At 37.1% G+C, this 14,701-nt stretch overlaps 1 protein-coding gene across 2 annotated transcripts in view; it reads left to right on the top strand.

Moving 5' to 3' along the window:
* PIK3C2G (phosphatidylinositol-4-phosphate 3-kinase catalytic subunit type 2 gamma) overlaps positions 1-14,701 on the top strand; it is a 328,570-nt gene that overhangs the window by 68,807 nt on the left and 245,062 nt on the right. For both annotated transcript variants that reach the window (XM_060305870.2, XM_030841385.3), the window contains 2 exons: positions 4,069-4,200; positions 11,661-11,775. In XM_060305870.2, the coding sequence (XP_060161853.1) occupies positions 4,069-4,200; positions 11,661-11,775 (247 nt within the window). The remainder of the gene's footprint in view (positions 1-4,068; positions 4,201-11,660; positions 11,776-14,701) is intronic.

Here is a 14,701-nt window from a genome sequence, read left to right as displayed (position 1 = left end):
TTGGGCTGAGTATTTATATTCTACAAATAGTTCTCACATCTTAAATTAAAAAAAACCAAAACTCTACTTCTTTTTTTCAACAGCAGCCATGACATTTTTCCCCTCTACTTTGCAGCAAAACCCTTCCGAGGAGTCGTCTGTATTCACGTTCTTCCATTTTTTTCCTCTGCTCTCATGCATTCTCCAATCAGGCTTTCATCGTCTCTGCTCCACTGAAATTGACCATTAGAGTCACTGATGACCTGCAAAGCTAAATCTGATATTTGTTTCTCAGTCTTCATCTTACATGATCTGGTAGGAGCTGGCTCCCACATTCTTTAAGCTTTTCTCCTCCCTCGCTGGGCATTCCTTCTCCATATTCTTTTCTTCTCCCAGACTGATCATAGTCTTAACCCTAAAGCCTCTTCTGTTGTATCTATCTTTACTCCTTAGTTTTCTCTTATAGTCACATAGCTTTAAATGCCATCTGTATGCCAACAACTCCCAAATTTATTTCGCCAACACAGGCATCAGTCACAAACTTCACACGTACTCACTCAACATGTCTAAAACTAAACTCTTGATCTTACACTCCAAACTTGTTCCACCCATGGATGGCCACTCTGGATGATCATTTCCAGTATTGGTTGTTCAGGTCAGATCCTTAGCCTAAATTTCCTTCTCTCAGAACACGATGTCCAGGAATCCTACTGTCTCTCTCCTCAAAATATTTCCAGAACATTACTTCTCATCACTTTCACTGGTCTAGGCCACCATCATATCTACCCTGTATTCCTACAGTAGCCTTGAAATAGTCACCCTACTTCTCTTGCACCTTTAGAATCCTTCTCACACAGCAGTTAAAGTAACCTCTTTTAAAATGTAAGTCAGGCCACATCATTCTTCTGTTTTATAATCCTACAATGGCTCCCTTTTTCACTCAGATAAAAGTCAAAGTCCTTACAATGGTCTGTTATTTTATATTAGTGTTAATAAGGGAGTTCTATACAATGTGACTTTTTAAATCTTCCATTTTCACTATCAAAAACTTATTCTGATTTTAGAAAAGCTGTCTCATATAGAAGAAAAGAATGTTTAAGAAAAATTTTAGTGCTTACTCATTTTTAAACAGCAGAGTAAGGCAAACATATGGTTAAAACTTGAGGTCTGTGCCAACAGCTTGGATATAAAGAAGCAATCTGACTTCACTTATTGAATTGTCTCTTAAAGTATTTTTCTTCCTTGTTTTGTGTAAAAGTTCATTCCTTTGATTTTTCAACAGCCATGTAGAAGTTAATAAAAAAAGATTTCTCAGTGACTCTGAGATTATTCTGGCTTCATAAATCCATATCTATTCAAGAAATGAATAAATAACTATTTGTAAAGCATATATTCTTACCCTAGAAGAATTTATCTTTATTAATAAAAATGACAGAATGGAGATTGGAAGTAACTATCCACTGTAACTTATCGAATTTTTTGTCATTCTTGATATGAAAAGCTCACTAATAAGTGAAGTTATACATGAAGAAGCCAGACTCAATGGAAAAAAGAACTTTCCAGATTATGTGAGAAATAAAGTGAAATTATAGCTTCCATCCTACCACAGCAATATGAAAACTGAATAGCAAGTCAATTACAGGTAAAAGAGAGAATATTCAAGAAATTACTGTGCATTCCACAGAATCATCAACATTTTATGTTGAGTTTCAGAGCTTCTTTTAAGCTGAGAAATATGTTCACATTACATTGAATGAATATTATGACCATGAAGGAATATGAAAGAAAAGAGACTTTTAGCTTTAGATGTCTAAATGTGTAATAATTTAATTTTCAATAGTCTAAATTTCACTAATCTCGTAAAATAATTTTTTTTACTCTAGTCGTTATTTCCCTTCCTTTTAACTAGAATTATATTTTATCTGTCTACAATGGCTAATATAAGTTTTTACATTGTTGATAGAATACTGAATATAAGGCTGATATACAACCTGCCATTTGCCACATACTGTGTTATGTAATATTCGTTCCATTTATGGATAAGAAAAACAAGGCTTAGGAAGGTTAAATTCATCACTCAAAGAAGAACATCTGTTTAGTCATGGGGCCAATATTTGAATGCACATATATGCAAATCCAAGCCTCTGATTCATCTTCTCCACTCATAGCTTACATATTGACATCTCTGAGTTATTATTAACTCAATGACATCATGCCCTAAACCGCACATATATCCCCTACCCCATGCTCCTCCTCTGTGTTTTCTATCTGTTAAAGGTAATCTACTACAACATAATCTGAAAGCCTGGAATTCATCTTTAATTCTTCATTGTCCTATTCCACTAATATGCTGTTAGTCAAATATTAGTTATCCATTCAAACTCTAAAATAGCCCTTCTGTCTTTCCTTTTGTTAGATGTCTTACTGCCACCTGGGTCTGGACCTCTCTATCTCAGAGAACAGCATGTTGAGGGGAGAGATGTGTACTTCCTCAAAATCAGTTATGATCACTGGGCTGAATTAACTCCTCCTCATTCCTAAGGCTGAATGCTGCCTAGCCACACACAAAAGGAGGTCACCAAACTCTTATTTTACACACTGAGTAAGGACTGCTCCCCATATCCAGATTAGACAGCCAACTTCTTGTGTGAGAAGACACTCGATACTACCTGAGGCCTCACCTGGGCCAACCTCAGTAAGCACTTTCCAACTGGATAATAGACTTTGGTCACAATCAGTCCTCTAATAATCACCCACTGCTAAAACAAGTTGACTTCAAAGTTCAACTGGGAATTACAAGGCCAGTGGATTCTGTTCATACTCCTCACACCTAACGGCATGAGATATCATCCAATACAAACTGCCCATTTGCTCTTCCAGTCACTTTCCTTTTACTTCTTCCCATTCCTTGGTGAATCAGTTCCCATTAATCTTCCCCTACATGCTAACGTCTGTTCCAATTTTCCCATTTCTTCATAGCATTCTCATCTTCTAGTGAACATATTCCCCCCATCTCAACTTTTTGAAAAATGTCTTCTTGTCTCATAAATAGATCTCTCCTAAGCCCCATACTTCTCTTGAGGCTCTTGTATCCTTCTTCCGGTCCATGATTAGGGACCTCAGATCACACTCTCAACTTTCTGTCAAAAGCCCTTTCTTCTTAGATACTTCTACCACCCAGGTGTACCCCTCCCAATCTTACAGTATCATTTATAACCTCCTAGGCAGTCTCATATATATTGGTGGATTCAATGCCCAAATTCAAGGTTTTTTCCACTATTAACAATCTTGTGTTTATCCTTAGCCACTTTTTTTGTCCATATCTACAATCCATCCAGGGTCTGAGTTTGATTCACCTTGACATATCCAGGAATTGTATTGTCTGTTACATCTCAGCAATCAGCCCCCAAATTCCTGGAATCTCATTATCACCCAGAATAGTCCACATTTAAAATTATAAACAACTCTCTATGCTTTTAGCTCTCTCATTTAAACATTTCGTTTTGCCATTAGGAAAAATCTTAGATCCCTTTGCCTAGCATACAGAGTTCTTAAACATCCTGGCAACCACCTGTCTTTCTAATTGCATCCTCCATAACTTTCCAGATCACCTTGACTACATTCTGTGTTCTAGCCACAATGAGCTGCTCACCACTCCTCAGCTACATGCATATATGCCCTTGTCTATGCACTTTTCTTTTCTTGGAATATTCTTTTCCAAATCTCCATCTGATTGTAACCAACTTACTCTTTAAGACCCATTATGAGTTATTTCCTGCCGTCCCCCCATTCCCTAAGACAATGTTAACCATTCTTTTATTATGTAATTGTAATTGCTCAAGTTATTGTAATTTTTAAAAATAAACTTATATATCAAAATTATAGCAATCCCCATAGAGTAATCAATCTCATTACTCTATGTACTTCTGCTATATTTCTACTTTTACAAGATACAACACAAAATTTAAGAGGATGCCTCGATTCAAATAGTTAAAATATTTTTGTCATATAACATTATATTACAAGGAAATATTTATGAAAACATGGTTGCAAATGGGTAGATAACCTACTTCTTTCTTTTATTTTAAGAATCAATTTTCCTCTTGAAATAAAGTCACTTCCAAGGGAATCCATGCTCACTATAAAACTGTTTGGGATTACCTGTGCAACGAACAATGCGGATTTATTGGCCTGGACTTGTCTTCCGCTGTTTCCAAAACAGTAAGTATATCATTTGTGATTAATAAAACTTCCATCTCAATAAAAACCTCCTTGGAACTGTATAGTGAGCTGTATTTGGCATAATGAGAAAATCAAGGAGACATTTTATTCTAAAATTGAGATAGCTCAATATAAATCATGACTATTGAAAGTGGGACTGTAAAGCAAAATGTAGAAGTGGCTTTAGAAACAGGCCTCATGCTCAGCTTGTCAACTGGGTCATGAAAAGGTATTGGCATGACCAATCTCAATTTCTTTTCCTTATGTGACCAGCCAGTTTCTCTGGAATTACTAATTCAAAATGATTTAGATCAGTACTGTCATTTAGAAACAATATAAGTCATGAAATTCTGGCTGAAGTAAAATTATTCAATGTAATTAGTTTACTGACCTTTTATTGCCAAGAAGAAATATATGTCAACTTTAAGAGGATATTTTTCAGAAAAGTAAGCCAAATAGGAGTTCTGATATTCTATCAGAACTAATTGCCATTGAACTGTTGATTTAACCATAAGGATTTGGAATTATTAATGCTTAGAATATTTGATAAAGTCAGTTACATGATTTTTCAGTGTTATTAAGGAAAAAATATTTTAAATAAAACAGCTTAGTGACTTTTCCATGGCAAGACTTGCTTTAGAATCAAATTGTAAAATACATGACTTTCGAAGAAATAGAACCTATATTGTTATTTTAATATTATTATAAAGGATGTTTCTGCCCCTGCTCTTTTAGGAAGATTTGGTAATATAAAAATGTTAGGAAAATTCATCAGCTTTTAGTTCCCACATTTAGTCAATATAAATAAATTATCATCAAAGCAACTGTGATACATTTTTAAAATCATTTTTTATTAGGTTAATTATGACATGCTGTGTGTGTGTTGCTGTTTTATTAGTTTTCATGTTATAGCCAATTTCCACATGTATGAGGACAGGGAATGTATTTTCTTTGTAATTTCTATCATCTAACATGGTATCTCTTATAAATAGGCAATCAGTACAGGTTTGTTTATTAAATTGAATTGGAAAAATATCAATTTCTGTAGGAGATTTAGAATGAAATAAAATTTCAAAAGTCTATAAGAAACAGTTCAGCCCTAAAAGGAATATCAACTGCTGTTAGCAGATATTTCAAAAATCTGATTTGTGGGCTAAAAACTTGCATTACTTTCTCACTAGGAGCAGCTATGCAGGTGCCCTTCCATCTCATGAGTGAGTTTCTTTAAAGTTTCAACTGCAGTATTTGTAAGATCTAGCATGTTTGTAGAATACATTTCCAGTTACTCACTGAAAAAGAATTTAATCCATTTTATGCCTGCTCATCATCCAACATACTACTTTTCACATAACAGGTAATCAAAAAATGTTAAACATATAAAAAGTTTAGAATATTTTTATCTTTCAAGCTACTCTTCAAAGCTTTTTTCTACATGGTTGTGATAGTAAAACACTGCCTCCATGTTGTTTTGTCATCTGTCACTTAACTTCTGGTAAACACTTTATATGCGAGTGATCATGGACAATGGGCATCTTTAAGAAATGCCATCTGGGACTGATACTAAATGGTTTTCCTAAGAGAAAGTGGCAAAATTGTGGATGATGAGACATCACAGAAACACAACTTACTTCAAAGAAAGCTTCAATAAGGATTTGTAAATGTATTTCCAAAAGACTATTTCTTATGAAAATCAGAAAATCTGCCTCTCTCCTGGGCTAACCAACTTAAAGAAATCCAGATCTTTTAAGACATCAGAAATCCACCATGTGGGCCGTTTGGGGAGATGTAATAACTCCCACTGTGCTCATTGCTTTGAGTTACAGAGATTCTAACCCAATTTATTTGATGGAGATATTTCCAGATCACAGCAAATAAGTCACTTAATTTCATTTTCTTTCATGGAGTGACCCCTGCCCATAAACATTTGGTATTGAATCTATCATTTATTACAACTTGAATTTCTCATACCCAGCCATGTGGAGCTGTAATGAGCATTTATGTCTCTATTTTTTCCAAGATACACACAACCTGAAAATATGCAAAATTAAAGGTTTCTTATCTCTTTGTGGTTTTGAAAAGTGGGTTTCAGAAGAACCAATGAAGATTAAACTCAGATGTATTGGTTATAACTGCATCAAGAGTGTGTACAAATAAAAATAAACAACATTTTCAAGCACACAAATTCACCTTCAACCCTATTAAAAAATATGTTTCAAAAACTAAGGTAATGGGCTTCCCTGGTGGCGCAGTGGTTGAGAGTCCACCTGCTGATGCAGGGGACACGGGTTTGTGCCCCGGTCCGGGAAGATTCCACATGCTGCAGAGCGGCTGGGCCCATGAGCCATGGCCGCTGAGCCTGCGCGTCCGGAGCCTGTGCTCTGCAATGGCAGAGGCCACAACAGTGAGAGGCCCACGTACCGCAAAAAAAAAAAAAAAAAAAAAAGTAAAATTTTGCCCACGAAAGTTTTATAATCCTCTCCTTTGCAGACAGGACTTATACCATATCTATATTCACAATGCCTCCACACTGCAGTAAGAAAGTGTTATTCTCACCTCAATAATTTCTATGACCTACCTTCCCTACTTAAATTCAAAACAAATAGTATGGTGGTTACTTAGCATTTCTAAATTGTGATAAACTCCTTCAGTGCAGAGATTCTCAACCTTTATTGAACAATAGAATCTCCTGGGGAGATTTAAAAATAAACCCATGTGTTTCCAAAGATTCTAATTTAACTGGTCTGGGGAGGGGCCCAAGCATCGGTATTTTCAGAGCTCCTGAGATGCGTTAAAGCCCAGGAAAATCAGAATCTTTTGCGGAATTTCAAAAGAGGCCTAAATAAATCTTAATCTTAATAAAATTTTATTCCTTAGACTGTTATCTGAGTAGCCAACCCTGATCCCACTATAAATGATCATTTCAGGTATATCCTTAAAATCAAATAATAGAAGCAAGTTGTGGATGAAAATTCCTTACCATTCTTCCATCCTGTACAAGAAAGACCCTCAGAGCTCAACTAATTCAAATATCTCATTTATATGTGAAGATCTTTATGATGAAGGAAGGTTAAAGGGGCTGGCTAGAGGTCACTGGGCTACTTAGGAATAGAACAAGAACCAGAATGAAGGGCTGACTTCTCTCCTCTCCACACGTGTTACTACATCAAGCTGCCTCCCTTCCTGCCCTTATGTGCCATGCCCTGCTCCATGAATGCACTGTGAAAACCTCACTGCCTGTCTCAGCCTTACCTGGGCTCTGCTCTTGGGCATGAAACCTGTTAGACCTATGAGAGTCAGAGTCCCAAAGAGTTTTACAGTATGAAATCTTCTGGAAGTGCTGGTTTCAGAATGCCAAGCCATGGATGTATAGAATCCTATAGCTAAAAATGACAATAATTAATGTATTCAAACCACTTTTTTATTGTCTGAGGAAACAGGGACCCAGAGAGGGTAAACCAACCCATCTGTTCGCCTGGTGCCACAGATTTTGGTTTGGTTTTTCTAGGCATAGGAATTGGTACAATATTGAAATTAAAAGGATCCTTAAGAATAGAAATGCTATATTTATCAGCGTGGTCCTTTTCTAATGACATCTTATTCAAAATCTCCACGTATAAGATCAACGAACAGTCTATGTACATGCTAGATGGGGGGGGCAGGGTGGCATTTGAAATTCTGGAGTCAAATCTATTTGCCATCTCCTCAATACCTTTCTAAAGTCTACTCCCCCAACCACAAAGCCATATGAAAAAAAATATAAAACTCTTGAAAACCACTGATTTTGTGCAAGAAGCTCAAAGAACTTAAGGTAATTAAGGCTAGTTAATGAAGACAGGGTACAGATGTCCTGATATAATGTCTGGTGTGCTTTCCACTCTATGGAACTGTTTCTGGCATGTTTTCCTTTTCCATGTTTTTGTTGGTTTGCTTAATTTTAACTGACTTAATAAACATTTTCACAGCATTGTAAGCACAGGAAGCTCAGCTTGGTGCCCTGTGATGACCTAGATGGGTGGGATGGGGGGGCAGGGTGGTGAGAGGGAGGTCCAAGAGGGAGGGGATATAGGTATACATATAGCTGATTCACTTCATTGTACAGCAGAAACTAAGACAACATTGTAAAGCAATTATACTCCAATAAAAAAAAAAAACTACTGATGAACCCCACCAACTTGGGTATTAATAGTTTCCATTTTCATCCTCTTTCCTGTTGAGACCATCAACACTCTTAGATGCATCCTTTTAACATCTTAATTCCACTAATCATCTTCATTATCCTCGTGTTTTCTATTCACAGAAGTCTATGGAAATTTAGTCCCCATCATGCTTACAATATTGAAAAAGATGTTTAGCTATAGTCCCTTAGCTAATATAAATTAGCTAATATCCAACACACAGAGAACCCAAAGAATGGTGCCAAACATCCTTTCCCCCAAATTGCCTTAAAGTATGTATTATATCAACCTCAGTTGGACAGCTAGAAGTTCATTCTCTCTATGCCCTATTGCTTGATACATCATTTCATACACATATTTGAATCAAGAGTTCTGACTTCACTCTTCCCTGTATGCCTCAGGGTTAAGGCCAGGGTGACTGTTGATCCAGACTCCATCAAAGGAGAGAAATGAGTCCCTTCATTTTTGTAGGAATCAGCTTAGGTCATTCAGATTTTCAGAGTGAAATATGGCCAAGACGTATAAATATAGTAAGACCATAAATATAACTCATTACACAACTTAAATGTGAAGAAAAATGCACTTAATATATCACACTTTTCATCAGGAGCTCCTACCCTGTAACTAATGAGAAGAAAACAACTTTCCATCAATTACAAAAAATTAGTCAATTCAATAATTTAAATAGTCCTTTTAGAATTATGCAGTCTCCCTCCTTCGGATAAAATGCTCAGTCACTCAGATAGCTTCCCGACACCTTCTCTTTCTAAGAGGATATCTGGATACAAAGGATCAGAAAAGAAACAGATTATTTGAACTAGTTACTTAGATATCCAAATCAAAGGCATTTTTAAGCTGGTGGTTATTTGTTATATCTTGTGTAGCTTGTGATTGGTGCTCTCCCAGCTTCACCAGGGCTTACTGACACTCCCTGGGTGACTTGGGCTCTGGCAGGCACCATAGACCCATATGGGACATCCAGCTGACCTCAACTCAGATGGTTCAATCAGATGCCCTTATTACAGAGGCCCTTTGTCCCCACCATGTGACCCCCTTTATGAAAACACCCTCACACAGATATCTTTAGTTGTGCCTAGGCTCCATCTCTTCTGTACAGAAACCAAAGAAGACCCAATAAAGCTAAACACAGGAGTTCCTTTTGCCTGTATGTCACATGGCCCTAAGTTTAAGGTCACTCCACAAGTTGGTACAAGAGCAGTTCAATAGGTGACTTTCTTCCAGGATCTGAAGCTTGAGGTACAGAATGGAGTCCCCTCTGCCCTCATTATTAGGCTATGCTCGCTTATCTAACACTCCTCCCCATGGGTCTTCCTATAGGCAGAAGAGGGGGAAATTGGGATACCTCTATCTACCATACTCACTCTGTCCCTCTTTCTCTGTCTTCTGCTTCCCACAATCTCAAATTGCCAGAAAGTTGCGGCTTTTTCTTTTGTCACATTCCCCTTCCAATACGCCACATCCTCCCTCCTCACTCCTGTTGATTCTACTGTGGCTAGGAAAATTTTCTGTAAATACTGTGGAGGACATTAACATCTGAGCCCTCCAAACTTAGTGTTAGACCTTCTTTTCACATTCAGGCTGAAACTAGGCCAAAACTTTTCCCAAGAGGATGGACGCTTCAGACCATTTAGGGCAAGGTTACATACTCTGAAAAGTAAAAGAGAAAATCACAGTCATAATTTTCTAATCTTTACCTTATTGAGTTAACTTTTAGCTTGCTAATACTGGTCCCTGCTATTGTTATACCAAAAAACAAAACAAAACAAAACAAACTTTCTCCAGATGAGGAGGGAATAGAACAAAGCGGAAAAAAATGACTCAAAATTCATTCTGCTGAAAGAATATTCTTGGGTTGTATAAAGATATCTGCCCAGTAATGTTTAAAATTATAAATGTTTAAAATGTTTAAAATATATCCCTTGGGCAGATACTTTTTAACAATATCTTTAGATATGAAAAATAAAGAAGCCAAGCCTCAGGAAGACTCAGGATTTAACAACTTTATTTGTTGGATTTTTTTCCTTCATATTTTGCATATTTGTCCATTAAATGGCAAGGTAGAATTCTATGTTATTTTCAAAGAGGCTTACTTTACTTTAAAGTTCTTTATAAACTTAATTTTATTGACTTTAAGTTCTACAGTTTTAATTTTGTTTGTTTATCAAAGACTGTTCTTACTGATCATGGAACATTTTACCAATAATCTTATTCATATATACAAGCCAGGTGTAGCTTGTTTTTTAATTCCTATAAGCCTCTGTGGATCTGGATGTTACTGAAGCTGTTAAAAGTATCCATGAATTCTTCCTGTCTAAAGTCTTTCCTGTATTCACTCTCATTTACTATGGTAATTTACAGCATAGTTTTAAATATTCAAAATATGAATAATCTTTCTAGTTATGCTTAAAGAATCATTTCCTCTATGAAGCCCCACAACTATTTTGATTCTATAAGTTTAGAGCTCATATCTTTAAAGATGCCCAAGGAATTTAGTCACCCTGGAGCAAAAAAATGTGCTTAAGAAAAAAAAAAATGTCATGAAGAACCTAGGGGTAAGACAGGAATAAAGACACAGACCTACTAGAGAATGGACTTGAGGATATGGGGAGGGGGAAGGGTAAACTGTGACAAAGCGAAAGAGAGGCATGGACATATATACACTACCAAACGTAAGGTAGATAGCTAGTGGGAAGCAGCCGCATAACACAGGGAGATCAGCTTGGTGCTTTGTGACCGCCTGGAGGGGTGGGATAGGGAGGGTGGGAGGGAGGGAGACGCAGGAGGGAAGAGATATGGGGATATATGTATATGTATAACTGATTCACTTTTTTATAAAGCAGAAACTAACACACCATTGTAAAGCAATTATACTCCAATAAAGATGAAAAAAAAAAGAGTTAACATCTTTATTGATTTAAGGGAGTCATAACTCTAAGAATATAAATTTGAGATTCCTGGTCCCATCTTGTAATCAACATTGTTGGAAATTAAGAGTAAATGCTACCTGTTAGAAACCATTGTGGAAACAATTTTCTTAGGTGGAAAATAAATGTAGGTGTCTATGGACATAGCCATGCCTACAGTATATTAGAAATGAACCACTAATCAGTACCTAGGCTTGAGGAATATTGTATTTATCTTCTAGCTACTGAATGAAGCTACTGAAATAGCTGATTATGTTTATACTCCAAAAGAAATTTATAGATAATAATAGCTTCCCTTTTGAAGTGACTTCTGCCTGTCCGTGTGTGTTGTCTTTTGCAGCAAATCAATTCTCAGGTCTATGTTATTCAGCACAACATTACAGAGTGAGCCTCCCAAAGAACTGATAGCTCCAGGAGTGTGGGATGTAAGTCAGCCATCCCCAGTGACCCTGCAGGTAAGTGTCAGGCTATGAGATTAAAGTACACACAGCAAGTATTGGTTGATAAGTAGCTTGTTGTCAATTACAGAAACAATTTTCTTCCAGGATCACACATTTTAATAGTCTTTTCTTTCTCCAGCCTTCTGGGATTTGTAAAATCTCTATTGCTTTTATTTTGCATTCAGTATTCTCAAAGCACTTTTCTCTCAGCTTACATAATAGCAATTTCAAGCCATTCTGTGTCAAACACAATCATGAAGGAGAGGGATGGAGTGTTGCCATGAATCTACTCATTATACGTATTCATTTTTCTTTCCTTTGTCTAAAAACAGTCATTAGTATATATTATTAACTTGGTACCTTATTCACACCTGCCTCTTCATTGTGTCATGTTTCCTTAAAATTTCTTTTGTTGTGTGTTTCCTAAATGACTAGCAATTACCTGGCTAGTGGGGGAGAAACTGTAAACAAAAATCCTTTCTTTTTCCTTAAAGGCTCTCTACTTTCTGCTATTTGTAATCATGAATGAAAGGTGGTTAATGATTCCAGGCTTTGGTCCTTTCTACTCAGAGAATTTTTTTTCTCACTTTCCTCATTTTTTCATGATTATAAGTGATAAGATTCATCAGATACCTGAAGCATGGACGCTCCCATACATGGCAATGCAGGGAATATGGACTTTCCATCTCCATCGGGAAAACTGGGCAGCATTCTGTAGAACAGGATTTTTCAACCTCGGTACTATTGACATTTTAGACAGGATAAGTTTGTTGTGGGGACTGTCCTGTGCATTGTAGGATACTTGGCAGCGTCCTTGACTTTTACCCACTAGGTGCCAGTAGCACTTCCCCAGTTCTGACAATCAAAAATGCCTCGAAATATTGTTAGATGATCTCTAGGGGTAAATTTGCCTTCAGTGAGGATCACTACACTAGAGGGAACTAGTGCAGTCCGGAGGTACGTAAAATTGCCAGGTTTGGATTGAGGGGTGTGAGGGACAAAGTTTAGCAAAATGGACAGCAAGATGTTAAAAAACGGTAAAGAAAAATAATACTAATAAAAATGTGGCTTTCACTCTGAAGGATGGAGGATGTCCCCCCCGCCACCAGACAGTAGCCAAAGATCCACTTCGAATCCATGGACATGATGATAAAAAAGAGTGGTTGTTCAGGGTGGATCTCGGCACAACATCCTAACACTCAGCATTGATGGCTTACTGATTAGCAGATGTTTCCTCGTAACAGGATAGCTACTTTCTTTGAGAGGATGAGTGCATTTCTTATCAGACTATTTCTTGCCAGATCCAAACCACCTGAGCTTAACCAAAATCTTCCAAGTCTGACCATTGCCAGAGCTTTGTGGATATGAATTTATGAGTATCTGGGCCTTTAGCAGCAGCGGTGGGGTGGAGGATGTAAGGGAGACTATCAGATGAGACTCGCCTTGATTCTTCTCAGATGAAGGGAACAGCTGCTTTAGGAACACAGTTCTTGGAAGTGGAATCTGAAGCAAAGTTTCGAGCATTCGACAGCAGCATAGATTTCAAAGCAGAGACCTGGAGCCATGACAGAATTTATCTTACAAAAAAAGGAGAGAGGGCATGGAAATAATTCAACAGTATGCAAAAACGTTAAATTATCTGCTTTTACAAAATAATTTCAAATGGTATAGACATAGAGGGAAATGTCTCAGATGTTTTTACTTGATGATGAAATATACAAAATAAAATAGGAGTTACTAAGGTATTAAAGTTAAAAGCCTTAATAACCAGCACCACTCTAATTACACACACCTAAATTTAGAGCAGAATTTTCAACCTAAAGATTATGAGATGGTAAGGAAATTAGAAGCAAGTTCTGCCACCAGTGTTGTTAAGGAGTCAGGGTGGGTCTCAAGGGAAAGAGGTCAGGCTAAGAGTTAGGAAATCTGGAGTCTAGTCTTAGCTCTTTAATAGTAAACTTTATGACTGTGAACAAGTCATTTAACCTACTATTTTCACCTGCGTGCAATGAAAGAATTGTACAGTACTATGCCTGTCCAACTTCTTTCAGGTCTGTACTTTGCTGACTGTCTATATTAGATGGACAATTACTGCCACACTGTTGCCACCACAGTATGATAAGGGATATATGTTACAGAACTTGATTCCTTCAAGTCAGTCTTGTTTTTTTCATGCTGTGCTGCTGACTGGAAGCAGTGGATAGAGTGAAGTAGATCTGAGTTCAGACATGGAGACAAATTGTTATATGATTCCATCAGCCTGTACCTCCCTCAACTTCCTCCCTCTCTCTGTATACAATCTAGTAGAGTGACTCATAATTTAAGCCCTAAGAACAGAGCTGTTTTAGTTAATGTTGCTCTTGTTTTGTTTTATGTTTCTCTACTTACTCATCTTCTCATTCATGTCTAAATTCACTATATTTTGGTTTATTTGTCCTCACCACATTGAACTATTGTCAGGCAACCCGCTAATTTCTAGTTGCCAAATCCAGTGCTTGTTCTCGTTCCTCTTCATACTAGCGCTCTCTCTGCAATTTTTGGCACTGTCTCTTCCCCATTACAGAACACTCTTCCCCTCTGTTGCTGGCCTAGGTTTCTCTTCACACTCTCTCTGGTTATTCTTTCTCTGTCTTCTTTCCGGACTCCTCTTCTTCTGCTAGTCCCCACTGTTGCCAGTTCTCAGGGATTCCATCTGCTGCCCATTGCTATTCTCGGTAGATATATTCTCCCTGAGAGAATTTCCTTAAAGCTTTATTGAGATATATGTCACATACCGTACAATCCTCCCATTTGAAGTGTGCAATTCAGTGTTTTCTAGTATTTTCACAGATGTGTGCAACTAATCTCACCAACATCAACTTTAGAGCATTTTCATTTTTATAAAGAAATCTCATAACTTTTAGCTATCACTTCCTAGTCCCAACTCTAAGCAACTACTAAT

The sequence above is a fragment of the Globicephala melas genome, chromosome 10, assembly GCF_963455315.2.
Source record: "Globicephala melas chromosome 10, mGloMel1.2, whole genome shotgun sequence".
Taxonomy (NCBI): domain Eukaryota; kingdom Metazoa; phylum Chordata; class Mammalia; order Artiodactyla; family Delphinidae; genus Globicephala; species Globicephala melas.
The sequence above is the reverse complement of the archived record's forward strand: the minus strand, read 5'-3'. Positions and strand labels throughout refer to the sequence as shown.